Genomic DNA, 21,186 nt, shown 5'->3' on the forward strand with positions numbered 1-21,186 from the left:
CGCCAACAGCGAGCAAACTTCTTGAATTTAACATAATCGTTGGTCACGCTGAATGTCTTTCGATGCATTCCGAGCGTTTTTGTTAGAGCATCCAATATACAAACTACCTTACTGTTCAGAAAGGATGATAGTGCAAGTTTCCCAAGAGGAGAAGAACATTGTATAGTGCATACTAGCCTATGTCTGTATAAAGCACTTTTTTGTTTTTATAAAGAAGACAGATCCACTTAGTAGTGAAATGACATTTTACAATTGGGAAGGGGAAGTGATAGGTATGATACATTGTGTTTTTTTTAACCCAAAAGCTGAAGTGACCAGTCTACATCAGCCACCTTTGGCTTCTCTACATCAACAGGCTGTTTTGTCGCATCCAATTCTTCCTGGGAAGCGTACTATGCAATACGAAAAACAAGTCCAATTTAGTAATTAGTTAATATACATGCGTAGCAGAAGATTGTACACTCACCCTTCCAGGAGCCAACTGCAACGGAATAAAAATGCCGTCCATTGCTGCCTTGATATCAACAAGGAATTGCGCAAACTTGGTCTGCAGGATCCGCGCCTCTTCCATATAGCCGAAAGGAATCAGCGCTCGTAAAAGATCATGCATATCATCTTTTTTATTTCAAAAAGTTAGTAAACATTCGGTCTTGTTCTTCGTAACCCCCACATGATGCTTACTTTGCATATTGCTGGCACGTTCACATAACTTGCGCAATGAAGTAACCAGATACTCTTCTTCGTAAATTGTACCCTTTTTTCCTTTCTCGCGTTTGCGCTGCTCCCTTCGTCGAAGTTTCGAGGTTTTTCTAATCCCAAAAGTGTTACATCTTTATGATCTGAAATGTATCGTTTATATCCAACAAGTAACAAAAGAATAAGATGTGACTTACCGGCTGGATTTAGATGAGACAGAGGAGACTGTGGAAACTCGAGAGGTTGCTTGTGTGTATCGTGTAAATTGGCTGTACATGGATGTGGTGTCCGAGAACATATCAATGTTATCGAGCGTCTCGTCGTGAGGTAGATTTGCATCTGCAGATAATGAAAGCAATGATAATATTAGAATCAAACATGTCTATCTATGGTCCAAATTCCTTTTGACAAGTAGAAAACAACAGTTACCTGGGTCGAGTTTAGTCTCACGCAACTCTTTCAATCGATTCTTTTGTTTGTTGAACTGACTGGTCATGTTGTCTAGTTCTTCTTCGGCCTGAGTGTAACCTATACATCATTGACCAAAAAGAAAGCTTTAGTTAGCTTATTCCATTTGTTCATCCGTTCAAATTCATTTTAATAACTACCTTCATACAATCCGGGATTGACGTGTGTCTCGATAAGATCAGATCGTTCGTGCGTTCGGCTCTACGTTTAGATAGTTATTCATATTTCAAAAGATATGAGTCAAACCAACAAAGTGTTATTAGCTTGTAAAAACCCCTTCGAGACATACCACACGAGCAGCTTCTTGCCAGTGGCTACCCTTCAGTAAACAATCCACAGCTTCTTCAATATCCTATTCAGAAAAAATATTAGTTAAAAATTTCCGAGTCTTATTAATTAACTTCCTCTGCTCATTTTACCTTGCCATAATCCACAGCAACGACAGCAGCTTCCTGATAACGGCTCTTTTCCTTGAGATTACCTATATACAAGAAGCGATCAAAATATTAACAACATTTGATGCTAAGCAACTAGTCAACGTCCTCGTGCGAGCACTAGTCCTTTACCAAGCACATCATATGCCAGCCCTTGTATATCCTCAGCAGAATACTGCAGTTGCTTGGCCAACGAGAAGACTTCTCGCCAAGCACCTCCTAAACGATATGCATTCAATGCCTTGCTGGTTTGATCGCACAATAGATAAACTACAAAAAAAATGGATCGTAAGTAAAAGAAAAAGATCAAACCTGGTTACGCATTATTTTGATATGGGCAAGGTCATTCTGCCTGCCCTGCTCTTTCGAAAAAGAAAGAGAAACTAACCTATGCCGGCTTCACCGTGTGCATTGTTATCAACAAGGTAGTCACCATAGACATCGAGGATAATTTTCTTTTGTTGTGGATGGTTTGCATATTCTTCGAGTGCGACCAGATAGAGTACGTGCTTACGCGTATAGTTGACAAGCTCGTCAAAATGCTCATCACCTGCTTTGCTGAGGTTCTTTAAGGCGGATGCATATCTTTTCAAGTGATCGTCGATACGGAAGCGTTGATAGAACTTTTCAAGTTTTTGTAACTCTTGCAAGAAGGGCAAGTATTCTCTTGGATCCTAATGATAAAGTATATGTGTAACCGCAAAAAGTGAGTAAACCCGCTTCCAAGCAACGATTAAGGTTCATTGTTACCTTTTGTGCTTGTTGAGCCACCATCAGGACGAGTGAAAAGTTGTACATGCCCAGTGCCACGTCGTATAGACTATCGGCGTCGCATAAGAAAATGGTGTATTTGAGAGCTTCTTCTGCTTCATTGGCGTTTTGTACTAAATGACAACAATAATAAAGCTATGTGAGTCCATTGCACTTATATAAGCAATTTGATGGACACAAACCTTTGATATCAGCCAAAAGCTGCAGTGCAGATTCCAATTCTGGTGGACTGCTTTTAACGTAGGTCGAAAGGATGGATTGGATATATCGATCCCGTCCCTTCTCCATCAATACGTCACGGAAAGCCTTGCAAATCTTATTGACCTTATCTTCAACACTACAGTTACAGATACACTAGTTAGATATCAATGATCTCATTTATATTTTCGTGTACCGTAATGTTACCTTGCACTCTCTTTGTTTTCTTGTTTATCTGAGCCACCGTGACGATACAAAGTTTTTGTCGTATCGATGTTCCTATAACAACATTATTCAGGATTCCATAAATAATGTACATGTATCTTAAGGAGAGTAAAGTATAGTAGCATACTTCAAGTTAGACAGAAACAGATTGAGGTGATCAACTTCAGGAATCTGCTCAATGAACCGAGGAATGTTTTCATAGAACGACTCTGGGTTCTCGTCACATAACACGTTCAGATCGATACGGTTCTTGCGACATATAATGAATGCAGAGCGATAGTTCAAGCTGAAGCCAAAAGTGGAATTTCGTTTGGTTAGAATATTATAGGACGGCACAAGATCACAATCTTCTTTGGAAGTATATAACAATACTTTACTTTTTCAAGTCTTCGCGGATTTGTGCTAAAACAAAGGCTCGTGGGTTCACTGTTTCCAGGTTACCGCGAGGCATCTAATACGTACATACAACTTAATATACAAAGCCACTGACCTTCGTAGATATATTCATTATATTTACCTGAAGAACAAGAGAGGGTTTAGCTTGCGTTGCCAGCACAATTTTAGCACCTCGTTCAACGCGTCGGTATGATTCGTCATGGGAGTCAGGAGCGTTATCAGAGAGTTTAAAGTCTGATAGTAGCATAAGGATTCAGTTAGGAAGAGAAATAAGGGTAGTATATCCATATACACTAACGCAACTTTACCATCAAACTTGACATCCAAAGGTAAAAAGCGTGCGGTATGGCTAGTTGTCGAAAGTGCCAACCAGTCGTTACGCAAAAAGAATGATGTACATTCTCCAGAAAGAAGTCGATCACCGGCATACAGTTTACCACGTTCAGTAAGACCAATTACCGCAAGCTTATCCTTTACAAGTCAGTATATGCTGATCTTATGCCAGTAAATTCACACTTGGTCTCTTTTTACCTCTGGGTTATCCGATTTTTGATCAAGGCGAGTTGTGGCGATCCATGGGCAGAAGCTGGGGAATTTGACAAGCTCCGATAGCTCGATATTACTATCATCAGTAGCGTTGACTATAAACGATCCATTAACATTTTTTTTAGCTCAATCATTAACTTTCGAAAAACGGGGAAAAGAAAACAAGGTCAAAAACACTACCTTTGCGTACTGATCCATCCATAGTCTCCACAATCAAATCATTGAAACTCATGTTGTAGTAGAGTCTGCCGACCCGTTTACCCAGAGGTGTAGTGCTCAACACATCCAACTTTCCTTCAGCAGCCTCCGAGAACTTGACCAGGAACAACATATCTGCCTCTTCTTGTTCATCATATTGAACGTACGCAGCTTTGTTCTCGGCAAACCAGCACAAATGACGAATAGCGGCATGTGAGGTTGATTCTTCGGATGATCTGTATATAGCATACACGGTTGATTCCTTTTTCATTCGAAACCCCAAATCTATTTTCCCCCACTCACTGCGTTTTCGACATACTTTGGTAGAGCAAAAGTTCCAATTTGCTTAGGTTCGCCTCTGGCATTGGCCGGAACTTCAAACAGTTGAATGGCCTCGTTTGTTACGACAGCCAACTGGGTTCCTGAGCTCTCTGGACCAAAAGCAACTTGTTGCACGTTACTGTTTGCTGTGATGGTTAGTGCGCACATTGGTGGAGGCACGTTTTGATACGAAAATGGCGTCAAAAGAACCGAAGCTGCATTTGAATACAGAATTCGCTATTAGTAACCAAACTCAGTTCAGTCCTTACCATCTCCCCTTCTACTTCTTATTTTTTTTACCTCCATCAATCACAGCAACATATCCTGCATTATTTTCAGCAATAGAAGTGCTTGCAAGTACATCCCAAGCAAAAGCATATCGATGATAATGACCAGCTACAAGTGAAAATTGAGAAACTCATTAGATAAGTACTCCTTCCTTCTTATGCCCAAAATATGAGACCACAATCCTTCCTACCATTGAAACAAACACTTACAGCTGGTCATAATATGGGCACATAAAGGTGTTTCAACATCCCAATGGAAACCCAGAACATCACTTCCATCCGCACACACAATATGCTGTTTCATGTACCAATAATAATTGTTTGACGTCCAAAGTTGCACTAAAAATTATTTTATATAATTTAGTTTCTTTTCCCGTTCATTTGTATCTTGTAATCCATACCTGATTTCTGAGGTTTTCCAGTTACTGGGTTTTCAGCTTCCAGCCAAACTGCAAGAACTGTCGAGTCAGCATTCCATAAAAGTTCCAGAAGCTTATGGTTGGTCTTTTCACGAAGTGTAAACTCGCCATGTCGAAGACCATTTCGTTCGATGAATACGATGTCGTGACGATGAGGAAGTCGCTGACTAGATACAATAAGGTTTCCTGATGGTCTGGACGATAACATAGAGTGATTTTAGACAAACCATCCAAGCTCTTTATCTTACCAACAAGAGTCAAATCCCTTTTCCCTTCTTACCTCCAATCAAGCACATGTTCTAAGCGATCCACAGGCTCGCTTGTATTCTGCAAAATACCCTCACGATTATAAATACGCACCACACGAGCAGCTATAATATTATCATAGGATCGCTAGGTAAGTCTCTTTCCCACTGAGCACAAACCATTGTCCATGCCTGAAACACAATATATAGGTGATATTACATTTTCGAGGATCAATGTCTGAACAGGCAAAGTAGCTGCCATCGCCTCTCCATGCAATACGTGCATTATGATCGTCGTCTTCGGATACAGTAAATTTGGATGAGTCGATTTTGTTGAGTGCTGCTTGTTTCCCTACTGATCCGTGGAATTGCGTTTCCTTTTTGCCCCATCCGACGCTATGCTGAACACCTTCTCCTTCCTCTTCAACCTGTAACGCAAACTCGGTGATCGTATCAAAATCTTGTGTCATTTCCAATACGTTTTTTGCTCCTACATGTTGAAACATCATATTGTTTGAAAGGGGTGTTAATACCATCGGTGTGATTCAAGTGTAGCATAAAAACTCCCTTACCTGTCACCAAGACAACTAGATCTTGATCAGGACTCCATGCCATGGCACAAATACCAGTATCGACGGAACCGACAATTTCAACCTATACAATGGACATTGCAAGACTATATGAGACCATAGTAATACTAAGAGAACAGCTAAATATATATGCTTACAGCTTCGTCGCCACTGTCAAAGCGTTCTTTACTGATAAGCATAATGTCACCATTTCGCGCAGCCAGACAAGCTACTTGTTGATCTGACAAGAAAGTAAAGCCGACAATGCTTGAAACATTAGAGTTATCTTGCTTTTCAACCGGGATTCGTGCCAGTTCCACAAATGCTGACGGATCGTCGGGTGCGATCCCGTTAACTGCGATCCGAATACACGAGGAATTATCTTCGAACGCAGCGTAGACAACACCGTTTTCGGGATCACTTGTTAGAAAAGAACGCGATCCGGCATCGATGCCTGCGATCCGAGCTGATTCGTGCGCTAGGAGTTCAAGACTGCGCATCGTGCGAGTTTTGAAAGAGAGAGGGGGGTAGTTATAGTAGTAGAAAAGAAGGCTTTGTGAGTGTGGCAAAGCTACCTAGTCAAAAAACACAAAAGCCTAAAAAATTGCGGAGTCGTTTTGCTGTGCTGCATCGTTCACCACTGGTGGCGGGCCTATACGTTTGTTTTGTTGCTAACACAAATACCTCAAATCAACGGCGTGACCTTGAGAAGCCGGTATAGAATGAAAATTCACTACTCATTTTTGAGAATTCATTATCGCTTTGATGAACTCTGTGATAGTAACCTATCTGTTAAGATGATTATTCCAAACATCCTAGGCTGTCACTTTCTCTAAATGTATAGTACAAGTCTACGACCGAAAAAGTACCACTATTTCAAAATACAATCACAACAGCAAGACGCTTCTTATCGCCGAATAGATTCTGATAATTAGATGCCCGGTCGACGATGACAATTGAGAACGTAAGATAGCGTCAACGAACTCAATATTGGATGTTATGTGACCTTGTAATTCGAGTCTCTGTACGGATACTATGTCCGGCGCTGAAGAACCTACAGAAACATCCTTTATGATGTGCCATAAAATCTTTCAAATGTTCATGAAGGAGCCAGCATGATTAGCAGCAAAAAAGTAACTGAGAGCCCACAGACACGATAATTATGCACTACGAGGACATGCTGGCACATCTCAGGGCAGTTGGGAACATGATTCCACCTATTTATGATGTTGCGACGAGTGATCTTAACAGCCCGTATACGATAATCTACTACTTAGGCTCATAAAATCGCTTCATTTGTCAATTTAAAGAGCATAAATTATGCAACTATCGCAAAATTTGACTTGCAACGTATATATCAAATAAAGACTTCAAAGTCGCTGCAGGCGACAGACAAATTTACTACAAAAGCGAGACCACGGCCCTCAAATAATTCGCAATCGTGATCTCAACAGGGAGCTCAAAGCGCTGTTTTCTAGGTTCTTACCTTTCAAGTTACAAGAGCAAACAGCACGATTTGTATCTATCGCTGGTGCCTTGTCATAGCTGCTATTTTTAATGTACTACAGAACAACAAAGATTTACATGCATACTTTTCAATGAGACACAAACTGTATAAACACAACCTTCTTACAATATATCTACACAAAAATAAAAGGTTACAATCAGCATGTTCTTATTGCAGATACATTAATAACCATCAGTATTATTTGTGATACCAGTTTATACACTTTCTGTTTTATACATATAAACAGAGTTAAATACCTGATCAAGACCGTTCATCTTCTGTAGCATATTATATCCTCCGTTCCAATGAAGTAGGTATAAACTGCTATTTCTTAAGCCTTCTTTTTCGCCTGCGGAGTTGTATATTTCCCACAAATTGGGCGCCAAGTATTTCATTGTCACCTTCTTTATATTGCGCGCTGATCTATGATACCAGAAAGATTAGTAGTTGAAGGAGTGTATGCTGTTCAAATAGTACGATAGCAGCTGCATACCCGCGCTCAGCTGCCGTCGTCTAGAAGACAACTGCTGGTAAGCGTCGAATTACCCGTGCTCTTGTATAGAGACAACTCATTTTAGGCATCACGATGAATCGACTGCTTCACAGCAACAATTAAGTCCCACATGGCTACTTCGGCCAGATCCGGTTCCTATTGCAAGGGGTGCGAGAACAATTTGTCACATGAAAAGAAAAATAACTTATGTCGTTTTTATATATGATCGTCGTTACTCCAGGTAGCAGCAGCCTCGCATTTCATATCGCAACAGACTAAAACAACAATAAGCATCAAAAAAGACATCCAGCCATACTATTCAAACCGTATACAAAACAGAACAGCCGATGTTTAGAGAAGTCTACATCTTCTGGCGCTTTCCAGATTGGAGATCAAAAGTGCACGCTTGACAATATAATTTTGGATTTCAACTCTGCTTGATAAAAGAGCTCCACATTACTTTCTGTAGACGTTTCATCAGCTTTTGTTAGTACACATGTGGATACAGTAGTAAATGACTGGCAGAGACATCACGGTCAATGCAAAAACTCTACGATGCTTTTAAAAAAGCCCCGCTTCTTTTTCATAGTTCCCCATTCCCCATTTTCATTCCCAGTAATAAATTATAGCCGTAATAAATAACTGGGCCGAATGATAATGGATGCATTAGCGAACCAACGTGCCACATACGATTATTGCTCTGCTGATTAACTTGTATATTATGAAAGACAAAGATTAATAAAACTAAGAAAGAGTAGGGGATTATACTCTTATAGTAAAGTCCTGGATTCGATGATGGCTGCTGTTTCTGAAATTTTATCATCGATTGCTATTCTGATAGTTGCAGTAGCATATTAATGTGGCTGGTAATGCTACATTACATAGTGCAGTGCAGGAGAAGCTAGAAATCCCAGAATATGATTAACTATTATCACATATTTCAAGCAACAAGTGACCCGGTCTGAATTACAAATGTGGGCTCGCAGTCATTTTCGTCACTACGCCGTCCAGACAGTAATAACGATAATTACAATGATAGCCGAATATGTGTAGGCTCAGTATTGTGCTGTTTAAGTATTGTTTTGCGACTTTGATGTATGGTAATGAAGAAGAAGCTGGTGACGCCCAGCTGATTTATTTACAATAAGAAGAACAGTATGATGCTCTGATACAGAATCGACAATATTATTTCTGAAACAGGGAACACCACGGATATATCAGAGGAACTTGTTGTATGTGACATAATATGGACAGATATGAAGCAAGTAGTGGATGATGACATCTGTATGATACGTGATAATTTTGCGCAAGTGTGTACTATATATTAAAGCAACAACCCCACGAAAATTGATTGTATTCCTCTGCAGCATACAGCGTGAATGTGGCACATTATGCAGCGCATGCATGAATAGTGCTCCGCCCTCGTATTTAAAACATAGTCGCAGTTATAAAGCTTATTGTGTTGCGCATGAAATGAAATGGTACGATGGAGAAAAAGTGATGGGGCAAGATCGGAGCAAAGTGGCCGGCCGGATCAATATTCGGGTAGCCACGGAAACAACAGATATGTGGGTCTGCCAAAGAATGCCACGTGTAGGTGCCACGGATCGAAGCAAATAGGCAACAACGGACTGAAAGTGCAGCTGTTTGATGGGGTACCAACAGTATTTTACTAGGTACAAAAAGAGGCGTGTCACTTAAAAGACAACAGTACCACAAAGTGTCTATAAGTAAGCAATACGTGTCACGCGCTTAAAAGAGAGAAGAATGGTTTTAATTAGGGTGCATATCTAAACAATGAGTGCCTAGAAAATGATAAAAAGCTTTTCACGTGAAGAAACAAGAAAAGCGTCATTCAACGTATGGGTAACACACTGACGCGCCCCGCTCCTCTTGTCTCTCCACGTTCACCCTCCCCCCCTCAATTGCTGCAGGAGAGAGAAAAAGGCAACATGTATGAACAAAGAAGACAAACATACTGCTCGAAGCAGCCAAGGCGCTGCCATATAGCAGGGAGAAGAAGGAGTTGATTGGTAAGACTGCTGTGGTTGGTAAAAATAAACTTGGATGCTATGCACACTGACGCAATGTTTTTATTGGCTTGCCCGGCACCAGCATCGGTTCCGCTCCTAAATAGGAAAAAATTTAAAGCCAAGAGAAATGAAAAGCAAGTCAACCCAGGAGCCGGGGAAGTGTAACACCACAACCACGAATCACACAAAAAATAGGATCTAATATAAAAAGACGAGTCTTCTACCTTTGTTCTTTTTCTTTTCTTATCACTTGCAAGAATAACCGCTTTGCTTTCGATCCAGCAACACACAATCTCTCCAAGATAATACAACAATCAACAATGACTCGCTGGTTCAACACAACTGCAATTCAGTTCCACCGACCTTGGAAACATCACGAACGACGCCTCCATCGACGCTCCTTGTCAGAAGTCATCAGCACGAACCGACGCTACGTCCAGAACTATCGTTTACTTCACGAAATCGGCAGTGGATCCACGGGTGTTGTTCATCTCGCTGTCGATAAAAAGAACAATGTCCAATACGTAAGCAATTCTTTCTTTCTCTCTCTCTCTGTCTCTTCATCCCTTAAGAATTATTTTTGTCACATGATAAAAAAAAGCTGACAATGGACGGGTTATTACATAACAGGCGATCAAGGAATTAAGTAAATCACGTTTGCAACGTCAGCAGCAAAATGATTTTCTGCGACTGGCAGGACCACGGCCCTGCTCTGGACTTGGTGTAACGTCAGGTCCACAACAAGAATCTCTTGGCTCATCGTCACCATCGTCTCAACAACAACAACAACAACAACAGAACAAACGCCGACGCTTGGCACCGACTGTCAATGAAGTGGAAGTGTTGAAACACCTCGACCACCCAAACATCGTTCGACTCGTTCAAGTCATTGATGATCCTGAATCCGACTCAATTCATCTTGGTATGCGCTATGTCATTAGGATTTCTGAATCCATAATAGTCTCTTCACAGCTTACACTAAACGAAACCTTTTATGATTATCATCTATTTTGACTTTAGTCATGGAAATGGCGGAAAAGGGAGCGGTTATAGACCTTGGCTCGAGTAAACCTGTCAAACCTTACTCCTCTGAACAATGCCGTCAGTACTTTAGTCAGCTAGTGGATGCTATTGGCTACTGTAAGTACACTTTTTGTTTATTTTCCCCTTGCCACTGTGTTTGAGATACAAAGAGGTGATCCCATGACCACTAACCCTAACCAATTGCTATTTTTAGTGCATCAGCAAGGATTCGTTCATCGAGATATCAAACCAGACAATTTGCTCTTGACGCGCGATGATACAATCAAAGTCATTGACTTTGGTAGTGCCATCAGCAGCACTGAAACGTCGCCTATGCCTCCCACGACATCAGCGGGTACTCCTGCATTTATGGCCCCTGAGCTTCTGCGACGCCGTTGCCGCAATAGTACTCAGCAACAACAACCACCCGCAGCTGCTGCAGATGTCTGGTCCATGGGTGTCACCTTGTACACTCTCTGTTACGGTCACTTGCCGTTTGAAAAACCCAGCTTGTTAGAGCTATATCAAGAGATTCAAACCAAGAGGTATGTACTGTTGAACCACTATTTTAATGGATAGGATAGATGTAATGGAATGTTTGAACTAACGTTATCTTTCAAATTACAGCATCGACTATCCCAAGGATACTGATCCAAAGTTATCGGATCTTTTGGATCGTATGCTCACCAAAGATCCCCACAAGCGTATCACTATGGATGAAATTAAGGTATGTCGCATAATGCGTCACTTGGCAACGTCGCTGCTCTAGTGCAAGTACAGCACCAAGGTAGCAAGAAAGACTAAATAAAGATTGCTATTGTAAATATAGGCTCACCCATGGATGATCGATGACAAAAAGAAAACCTAGCCAAAGCATGCGTACTTCTTACATGCTTTTGCCTAAGAAAAAAACGAAACGGCGGACACGTCTCTCTTCTTCTGCTACTCTATATCTTATATTGCTCTGTCAAGTCGAACCTGTGCGGACCCTCCATATCCATCCTAGGACCGGAACTATAGCTCTAATCGGCATATCTTCTACTCTCAATCCTTGGGAAACCCTGATTTATACAGCTGCATAGCACTACTGCGCTGCTAGCAAGGCATCGTCCAAATCACTACATGCACTTTCCTTTTACCTGCTTATGCTTCTATACTGGTGGCCTATTATATATGAATCCCTTACGCATGACCATCTATGACCCGTTTTTACTCATCCATCCCCAATCGTTTTCCTTGTCTTTAATAACAGCAAAATATATGCCCCTCCATCCCCTTTGTTATCATTATATGCAACTTCATTAAAAACCTTATCCTCTCTATGTTTGTTATATTATCGTGAGTTCGAAATGGTATAGATGTATCCTCACAGCCACATGCATTATGAAAATGGTAGCAGAGGTGTTCAACCACGACTTCCTTCTTTTTCCTTCTGATGTTCTGATTTTAACCAGCTTTGCATGACAAGCAAAATGTTTGCTCAAATGATGACGAGTAACTTTTTAGAAGAGCTCAGTCTCATTAGTTCAACACCATACTAAGCGCATATATCCTCACACAAATACTCATAGCGGGCGGCACACACTTACTCTATAGTTGAGCATCCTCCGCAAAAAATGTGTTCACAAACACTGCACGGTTGCATGCAGTTTCCGCATATAGCATGTTCACAGAACGCGCATTTCTCACACGCGGTCCCGCGATTGCATCGATAGCATGGTCGTGACGAGGATGCGTTATCGGCCCCGAGACTTGAGTAGGTTTCTGGATCATCGAACAATGCATAGGACGGCTCTTTGTCGCCCTGTGGCGCCAATGCTAGTTGTTGTTGCTGCTGTTGTTGGGCGTTCATAAGCATTCCAAACGTCTGTTTCGCTGGATGATATTAAGTATTTAACTTTTTCTTTCTCTCAATAGGAATCTCTCAAACAACATAGGGGTAGCTTCCATACTCCCAAGTGTTATTTTACCTATTGCTTGTTTTTGATCATCGTCTTGCTTGAATCGTTGCCGTAATACATTGACTAAGTCTTCGTCTTGATCGTCAAGTCGTCGCTTGCTTTTCATTGTTCGTTTGTAGGTGTGCTGTGTGAGTTGTTGGGTTCAAAACGAGAAAGGAGGGAAATGATGCAGCAAAGCAGCTCAGCTCGAGAAAATTATTTTTTTTCAACTTATTTTTGCGGACAGCATGTTACAGATCGATGACAGTAAGGTAAATAGATCACGATATCTTTGAGAGATTAGTTCCTAATTATCTTTTCTCTTATAAAAAAGGCACGGAAGGCTTTTAAAGCATTGTACAAACATGAACAACAAAAGAAGGACGACAACGTAGTTGAACCAGTTTGGTTGACGATCGCAACTCAAAAGAACATTGATCTTGTCAAAAGCACACCCTTAAGCATGTAAGTCTTTTCTGTACTTTTCTTGAGCACATTCACTTTAAACAAAATAAAGAGGTTGACTGAGAGGGAGGAAGAGCTGGGAAAAGAATGTATAAAGTAATAATATGGATGTGATATAGACCACTTCGACATGCAACACAAACGCCGGATACGCGACGATGTCTGTTCACCAAAGATCCACAAAAGACATACAAAGACTTACTGATAGCCAAAAAGATTAAAGGTGTACACAAAGTTATTGGTATCTCCAAATTAAAGAAGGAATACGCATCACCGGAAAAGAAGCGAGAGTTGTTCTCAGAATATGGCGCGTTTTTGACTGATAAACGGATTGCTCATTTGTTACCACGGATACTGGGCAAGGAGTTCTTTAAAAAGAGAAAGTACGTAACGGTAAAGGTTCACTTCGATTCACAAATTAATAAGCTTAACTAACTTGAAGAACTTTATAAGAGAGCCTATGCCGGTAGATTTGACAAAGGAGGATCTGCAAAAAGAAATTCTGCGAGCAGTACGATCAACGTATATGCATTTCAACTATGGCAATTACTAGTAAGTTTACTAGAAAGCCAGTAATAGTAATGATAGAATCAGGCTCGCTGATACATCGGATTGAAATGATTAGTGCTATCAAGATTGCTACTACAGGACAAAGCGATTTACAGGCATTTGAAAACTGCATTGAAGCATTACCACATATTCTCAAGGGTGTATATGGTGGATCCAAGAACATCCGGTCACTGCATATCAAGACATCCGAGTCAACGAGCTTGCCCGTATACGAGGGTGGACAAAAGAACGAAGAAGAAGAAGAGCAAATTGAAGACGAGGAAGAGGAATGGGAAGATTATTAATTAATAAAAGTAAATACAAGAACGGCATAAAAAATTGTTTGCGCGTCGGGCTAGTTTGACCATATTTTCATCCTATCCGAAACCCCAATAAATACCACACTTTACACAGTATGGCTGGTACAAAACGCACCAAAGGATCTTTTGACAACGAGGACTATTTCGACAATGGATCCTCATCCAAACGAGTGCGATTTAAGAACCAACCACAACAACGACGAGGACAACGAGAATCGTCATCATCCGATGCAGCCGAAGATTTCGAGTTTGATCATGAAGACGCACTCGAGCCAGTAAAAAAACGACGCGGTGCTGTCAATACCGAAGAGCTTAGCGATGACGAAGAAGTGGGTGGTGGTGCTTACAGCAGTGATTCCGATGGAGGCGAAGATAGTGATCAAGAAAAGAACAAAGGCAAAAAGGTAGCTGCGACAGCCGAGGACGACGATTTTGACATGTTTGCAGACACGGCACCGGCCGAGACACAACCCCAAAAGTCAAAAGGCAGCAAAGGAAAACGTCTATTAGAGCTGGGTGAAATTGAAGGACAAGAGTTAGATTCACGCGACGTGAATTCCGGTGATGAAGAAGGCAACCAGGAGCCCAAATTGACGGCGTTCAATATGCGGCAGGAAATGGAAGAGGGCAGTTTCGATCAACAAGGAAACTATCATATCAACAAGACAGATCCACAGGCATATCATGATCGGTGGATGGAAGGCGTTTCACGCAAAGATATGGCCATGGCTAAAGACGCCCAGGTGCGGCGAGAACAGGAAGAAGCGTTGAAAGAGGCAGAACGACAGGCCAACGTGCCACAGACCAAGACTGACGTATATCGCGAGCTGGTCAAGTATTTGAAGCCAGGCGAAAATGTGAATCAAGCCATTGGTAAACTGGGAGGTGGCAGTAGCTTAACGGCCAAGATGCCCAAATGGAAGCAAAAGCTGATGGAAAAGAAGAACCGGAACAAGAAGCAGCAGCAGAAGCAGGGTTCAGAAGAAGAAGAGGCCGAACGGCAACGCAAGGTTATGCGACTGACCGAGCTTGCAGACCAGATGATGGCGTTTGGGCATTTTGGCGTTTATGAAGATACGTTTGAGGAGATGGTGGTCCACTTGCGACGCGCTGGCGCTGTTCCTTCAAATTGGATGCCTGGAGACGACGACAACGACAACACCAGCAACCAACCTGTGTAACCTCCCTTCCTTCTTTCGTAACGCTTAACTTCCTCTTTTTGCGCAACCCCACATTTTTTTCCTTCTCTCCGTAATAATAAAAAGCTCCTTTGCCCCGAGTTAACGTATAGCTTGTTTTTCCGTTATGCAATCGTACAGTATGCTTCCACAGGTCGAACAATCTCTGAAACACATTTCGCAGCACCGTGACGCTTATCTTCAAGATCGCGCACAACGCCATTTACCAAACCGGCCCTTCATTGTTGGTGTCTCGGGCTGCCAGGGCAGTGGCAAGACGACACTCTGCGACACCCTCGTGCATTTGCTCAGTAATGAGCCACACAACCTCAGCGTCGTCAGTTTTTCGCTCGACGACTTTTACCTGACGAGAAACGACCAGGCCAACCTCGCAGCTACAAACCCTAATAACAAGCTCCTGCAGGTCCGTGGCCAACCGGGTTCGCATGATCTTCCACTCGCCCGGTCTACATTTACCCAACTTTTGGATCCAGAGACCACGTCTGTCGCTATTCCATCCTATGACAAGTCATGCTTTGGAGGATTGGGCGATCGACGCGACAAGTCTCAGTGGAAGACAGTTTATGCTCCCTACGATGTTATTTTGTTTGAAGGATGGTCGCAAGGATTCAAGCCATTGCCACCGGCCGAGCTCAAACGCATGTATCAAGAAGCTACAGGACGAATGGCACTGCAGCCGCTCGCAAGTCTGGAACAAATCAATCGCAACTTGGCTCAGTATGAGGATGATCTCTATGCATTTTTCGATATATTCATCCATCTGTCTCCGGCGGATCCAGAACAAGTGTACAACTGGCGATTGCAGCAAGAACATCATATGAAATCGACCCGTAGTGTAGATGGCATGTCAGACGAAAGCGTTCGTGCGTTTGTGGATACGTATATGCCGGCTTATGAGTTGTATCTCCCTCGACTGGATCGCGTTGGATTCTTCGGCCAGGGCCTGCGAGGCGAAACGCTCAAGCCATATGAAGGACAAAAGCGAGCGGATGGTGGATACAGCGGACTTGAGCGGCATTTACGGCTCGTCTTGGATCAGGAAAGACGGGTTATCCGGACACAGCATATGAAGGAAACGGTGCTTGTGGACAGCCCAAAGATCGGCGGCGGCGGCAGTGGCGATGGTGGCAGCGGAGGAGGCGCGATCGCTCGCTTCAGCGCCAAACGTTTCCTTTTCAGTTGCGCGATGATCGGACTACTGAGTCTTGGAATCTCGCGCCGTAGACGCATCATCGATGCAGCTTTTAAACTTGCGGGTGCAGCAAAATGAATTGTATGTAGTGTTTAGCATGTATAGAGATTAAGTATATATAGTTGTAATTGTTATAAAGCTCTGTTATAAAGCTCTGTCTTTCTAATCCTCTGTTGAAGTTACGACAGAAAAGCTTGCTGTTGTAATGACTCAATGGTTACTATGTCAGTTCCACTTTTGCTGATTATGCATTTCGAAAAATATTTATTTTTTTTTATGGTTGAAAATAACAGAGTGGCAACGTCCATTAGACAATTTGCCAGCCATTGTGAATTAAAGGAAGTACTGATATAAGGGGGCGAGACAAGCTTGAAAACTCTCAGCTGATTATGCATGTTCAGTTTTACGATTTATAACTCACAAAAAAGGAAACCCTACCCTTTCCACATAATTCCACCCGCACACGGAGAGTGAGAGAGAGAAAGCAAGTACTTACGCCGCACTATTTACCCGTGGGCACGGGGAATATGAAAGGAAAGCAGGACTTACGCCCGGAGGCAGCCTGAGTGAAAAAAAAACAGCCGTTCGCGTGAAACGATGCAACATTCGAAGATGGGTCGAGACAGAGGTTACTTGGAACTGTGGAAGAAAAGCAAGGGGGAAGGGGAGAGGAGGGGGATTAACTATATAAAAACGCAATAGACGCTTTTAACGACTTCCTGGGTCAGAGCAAGGGGAAGGGGAGGGAGGATATTTATAAGAATGCAAAGGAGAATATGAGGCTTTTAACGACTTCCTCAGGTCCAAGTCAAAGCAAAAAGCACACGCCACCGTCCAGATGGATGGATAGATCTTGACCACTGCCGATAGACTACTTGACAGGTCGGCTTCTAGGAGCGGGATGACAGTGGAGCATCAATCTTGACTAGCATGGAAATGTCTGTGCACTATCGCCATTCCGAGAAACGAAAGAGATGAACAGTTAATGGGAAACTGTTAAACCACACACATACAAGATTCTATCGTGCTATACTTACCCATACTTCTACGATGAGACACAGGAGAACCGAACACCCAGCCAGTGTAGAGCAGAGAATCGCAGCCAGAACAGAAACACTTCTTCTAGCTGGATAAAAAAAAGATCATTAGAGGGCTGCACCCACTGTGCTATCTTTATTTTTGACACGGCATTACCATCCTCCTCCATCCCAAGCTGACTTACATTTGTTTTGTCGTTTCACAGCAAAGTTATAGACAGAGAGAGATGGGGTCCAAGCCAATCCAAGTTCAAACAGATCACCGCAGAGCCATCCTCTATTAGAAAAACGAAAACATCTATGAGCAGCTGCATACACTTTTTGACATGTCACGGCAGCCATCTTCCTGGTTCTTCAAACACGCAAAGACAAACACAAGCACAGCGATACTTACTATTATGACATCCTTGGCTTGGAGGAAGAGAGCCTTGAGTTAGAGAGAGGAAAAGCAAGAAGGGCACGACCAATTCTGAAAAAAAGAATAAGAGAAGAAAGGGGAGGAGAGAAAGAATTTTTTTTGAGAGACTGCCATACTGCACACGTCATGGTCAGGAACCCTTTCCCGTCACGCTGCTGCGCACACTACACACCCTTGGCACGTCATCCCAAGCACCCAGGCCATCCTACTCACCTACCAATGTTCACGTCCCCTTTTTTTGCTTATACTTACTATATGTTACTTGTCCGCCGGACACGATGAACCCAACCAGCATAAAACGGAACCTGAAGTAGAAAGAAAAGAAGAAAGATCATGAGCAGGCTGTTCTTAATATGCAACTATTCTTGACACGTCATGGCATCAGCACCTCCAACAGACACTCGACTTCTCTCCAGCTCATGCTCACATTTCATTCCCTACCGTACTTACAGTTGTTGCTTGTGCTTATGGGTGGTATGCAAATACTAAGCCGAAACAACCGTATCATAAAGTCAGAATTCCTTCTGTAGTAGCAGAGAAGAAAGGAGGATAACATTAGCGGCTGTATGCTGTACACACACTTCTTTGGACACGTCAAAATTCAGATCTTCTTTCGTATATCACATCCACATGCAAAACCTCAAAGTACACGTCACTCTTTCCATAGTGTACTTACACTTGCATTTGTGCTTTGAGTGAGCCAACGTGAAGGAGAGAAGGACCAGGTATAAGACGAGAAGAAAGTCTATGTCAAAAAAGAAAGAAACTGAGATAAACAGATCTTGAGAAATCATTGTATACTCACAACCGGTTGCATACGCTCTTCTCACTCACCACCATGAACATATCATACACTCTTCGATTCTCTAATCCGTTCCAATGACACTCAAACTGAATAGCTTTGGTTTAGAAAAGTTGACGAAGAGGAAGAAGAGCGGTATGATTGCTGCGGCTGCGCGGTTATATAGTAGTAATGAACACACATGCTACGCGGCATTCGAGCCAGTTCATCTATCCAATCAGATTACTCTCTCACGTTTATTACGCGCCGAGGTGTGTGGCTCCTCCAGATCGGAAAATATATTCTACACGAATGTATGACTATGTGAGTAGACGGGTATCGCATCGAGGAAAGACTCAAGGGGATAACCGTCACTAACACGATATAAAGCTCACTTCTATTCTTTATCGTCCGAGAAGTCTGGTCGCTTCAAACACGCTAAATACAAGTATCAATACAAGTATCAACGTATTCACTACACTATGTATACAGGAGTATCCAAGATCCCATGAGACATGACGATCCCGCACTTGCCGATGTTCCATTTGATAAGAAATCATGGTCTTTGGTGTTGCCTTTCGCCAGGTATACAACATTGTATCCTCTCTTCTACTTTGCATCCTTTTACTATCGAGCGGTAGTACTTACATCAAAGTATCTGCATCAAACCTGTTGATAGGTCCTTCCTATGATATCATACCAAATGCATCGCGCTCGCAAATCGTACAGTAGTATCTAAATCGTTCATCAATTTGGCCCAGTGTCACCGTCCACCGCCTTGAAACCAACATGCGCGTCCAACAACCTGCCAACACCAATGACACAAACGAGCATGGCCAGTTTATGCAGTATTTACTTTGCATCGGTGATGGTGCTGAGCTGTAGGTGCCAACCACTGATGACAGAGTCCGGCTACCAGATCGGATGCTCATGCCACATTACAACACGTACGAGCTCGTAGAAGCGATTTACGGCAACCTCAACGCACCACACGTGGATCGTAATTACCTCATCAGTCGCTCTATATTGACTCCAAATAATGTCGACGTTACAGCAATCAACAAATTGATATTCGACCATTTGCCAGGCACTGTACACGACTTCCAGAGCGCTGATACAGTGGATGATCCAAGGATCAAATTACATACCCACCAGAGATGCTCAATTCCTTGAGTCCATCTGACCTCCCATTCCATTTGCTAAAACTCAAAGTTGGTTGCCCAGTTATGCTTTTGCGGACCCAAAGTGGTCTCTGCAATGGGACAAGACTGATTGTACGCTCTTTCCAACGATATGTACTTGAAGCTGAAATATCCACTGAACCTCATGCCGGCAACATCGTCTTAATCTCTCGCATAACACTCACACCATCGCAATCCCCTATCCAATTTAAAGCACGCAATTCCCTGTTCGCCTGGCATTTGCAATGACCATCCACAAAGCGCAAGGGCAAACCCTGCAATATGTTGGTGTCCGCCGTGCAGAATATGTCTTCGCTCATGGCCAACTATATGTAGCGCTATCCAGGGCAACTGACCCCACCTCCTGAAAAAGACATAACGGCGCTGCACGGTTGCAATGTCTCGGTACTCACGTGTTTTTGGTGATCATCAATAGCCGTATACGTTCATTGACTCACAACCATATTTAAAGTACCACATCCTTGAACCTGACATCACTCGAACGCGTGCAGTACCTTAAGCAAGTGGGACTATGGTGCAGGTTACCTTAAACCGTATATGCTGAGACCTTATTTTCGAAATGCTACTAGTCACGAAAAATGTATGTTATCAAATTTTAATGCGTTAAAACGCCTTTTTAGATGTTAGAGAATAATTCTAACGCGCCAGATTTTTATTCAGAGTGATATTTGTGAGAGAGTATAGTGGTTCAAAGTTTTGGGTAGTTTATAAGTTCGCCCTAAAATTGGCCATCCCTATGCAGCCCTGCAGCCAATCAAAAGACGTCATTATATCGGCAAAAGATATAGCCGCGCCGTTATATGCCTACTCGGATCTCAACCTGACTTTTCCTCTATGAGAAGCGCAATCGAAGACGTAGTTATCAAGGCTGGCCATATCGCAGAACGCTATCCAAAGTACCACTGTGAATGCAATTTTATCGAAAGATATTGGGGTGCTGCCAAATGCGAAGTTCGCAAGCGGTGTGACTATAGCCTAAAAAGCCTACAAGTAACTGTTCCAAAAGTCCTTGACGAGATTCCATTAACGATGATACATAACTTTGAACGAAAAGCATGGAGATTTATAGATGCTTATTATCAGGGCTTTCAAGGACGAGAAGCGCTCCACGTAGTAAAAAAATACAACTCGCATCGTCGAGTCAAAGTAAATGAATAATGGAATAAAATGCATATACATTAGCGGAATTTGAAATTCAAAAATTGGCCGTTTCTTAAAAATATACGGTTTAGGATGACCTGCACCATATCATGC

At 42.5% G+C, this 21,186-nt stretch overlaps 6 protein-coding genes across 6 annotated transcripts; 4 read left to right on the forward strand and 2 right to left on the reverse strand.

Moving 5' to 3' along the window:
- Nucleotides 1-293: 293 nt before the first annotated feature.
- On the reverse strand, nt 294-6,273 carry BDB00DRAFT_878052 (IKI3 family-domain-containing protein; the record flags this gene model as incomplete). The annotated part of the gene is made up of 27 exons (XM_053127686.1): nt 294-392; nt 467-615; nt 682-809; nt 894-1,035; nt 1,126-1,224; nt 1,305-1,365; nt 1,454-1,516; nt 1,584-1,645; nt 1,731-1,868; nt 1,987-2,272; nt 2,349-2,482; nt 2,552-2,706; nt 2,775-2,846; nt 2,920-3,078; nt 3,170-3,243; nt 3,310-3,422; nt 3,497-3,659; nt 3,720-3,829; nt 3,915-4,168; nt 4,252-4,468; nt 4,554-4,649; nt 4,751-4,879; nt 4,942-5,153; nt 5,240-5,330; nt 5,425-5,694; nt 5,777-5,858; nt 5,932-6,273. The coding sequence occupies 27 exons, from the start codon at nt 6,271-6,273 to the stop codon at nt 294-296; spliced, it is 3,900 nt and encodes a 1,299-aa protein (XP_052974116.1).
- Nucleotides 6,274-10,126: 3,853 nt separating this feature from the next.
- On the forward strand, nt 10,127-11,697 carry BDB00DRAFT_878053 (kinase-like domain-containing protein; the record flags this gene model as incomplete). The annotated part of the gene is made up of 6 exons (XM_053127687.1): nt 10,127-10,330; nt 10,437-10,728; nt 10,827-10,946; nt 11,044-11,374; nt 11,457-11,556; nt 11,659-11,697. 6 exons carry the CDS (start codon nt 10,127-10,129, stop codon nt 11,695-11,697), a joined length of 1,086 nt encoding a protein of 361 aa, XP_052974117.1.
- Nucleotides 11,698-12,141: 444 nt separating this feature from the next.
- On the reverse strand, nt 12,142-12,966 carry BDB00DRAFT_851525 (uncharacterized protein). The gene is made up of 3 exons (XM_053125515.1): nt 12,800-12,966; nt 12,419-12,704; nt 12,142-12,327 (listed from the first exon to the last, which is right to left on the reverse strand). Exons 1-3 carry the CDS (start codon nt 12,894-12,896, stop codon nt 12,276-12,278), a joined length of 435 nt encoding a protein of 144 aa, XP_052974118.1. The 5' UTR covers nt 12,897-12,966; the 3' UTR covers nt 12,142-12,275.
- BDB00DRAFT_964555 (ribosomal protein L1/ribosomal biogenesis protein) lies at nt 12,967-14,138 on the forward strand. The gene is made up of 5 exons (XM_053129771.1): nt 12,967-13,041; nt 13,104-13,234; nt 13,354-13,617; nt 13,688-13,786; nt 13,860-14,138. The coding sequence occupies exons 1-5, from the start codon at nt 13,018-13,020 to the stop codon at nt 14,086-14,088; spliced, it is 747 nt and encodes a 248-aa protein (XP_052974119.1). The 5' UTR covers nt 12,967-13,017; the 3' UTR covers nt 14,089-14,138.
- A 60-nt stretch (nt 14,139-14,198) lies between these two features.
- BDB00DRAFT_878056 (uncharacterized protein) lies at nt 14,199-15,284 on the forward strand (the record flags this gene model as incomplete). Its single annotated transcript, XM_053127688.1, has 1 exon — nt 14,199-15,284. The coding sequence occupies one exon, from the start codon at nt 14,199-14,201 to the stop codon at nt 15,282-15,284; it is 1,086 nt and encodes a 361-aa protein (XP_052974133.1).
- Nucleotides 15,285-15,423: 139 nt separating this feature from the next.
- BDB00DRAFT_878057 (P-loop containing nucleoside triphosphate hydrolase protein) lies at nt 15,424-16,572 on the forward strand (the record flags this gene model as incomplete). Its single annotated transcript, XM_053127689.1, has 1 exon — nt 15,424-16,572. The coding sequence occupies one exon, from the start codon at nt 15,424-15,426 to the stop codon at nt 16,570-16,572; it is 1,149 nt and encodes a 382-aa protein (XP_052974120.1).
- Nucleotides 16,573-21,186: the final 4,614 nt, after the last annotated feature.

This window comes from Zychaea mexicana (assembly GCF_025766255.1).
Source record: "Zychaea mexicana strain RSA 1403 chromosome Unknown BDB00scaffold_124, whole genome shotgun sequence".
Lineage (NCBI taxonomy): Eukaryota > Fungi > Mucoromycota > Mucoromycetes > Mucorales > Lichtheimiaceae > Zychaea > Zychaea mexicana.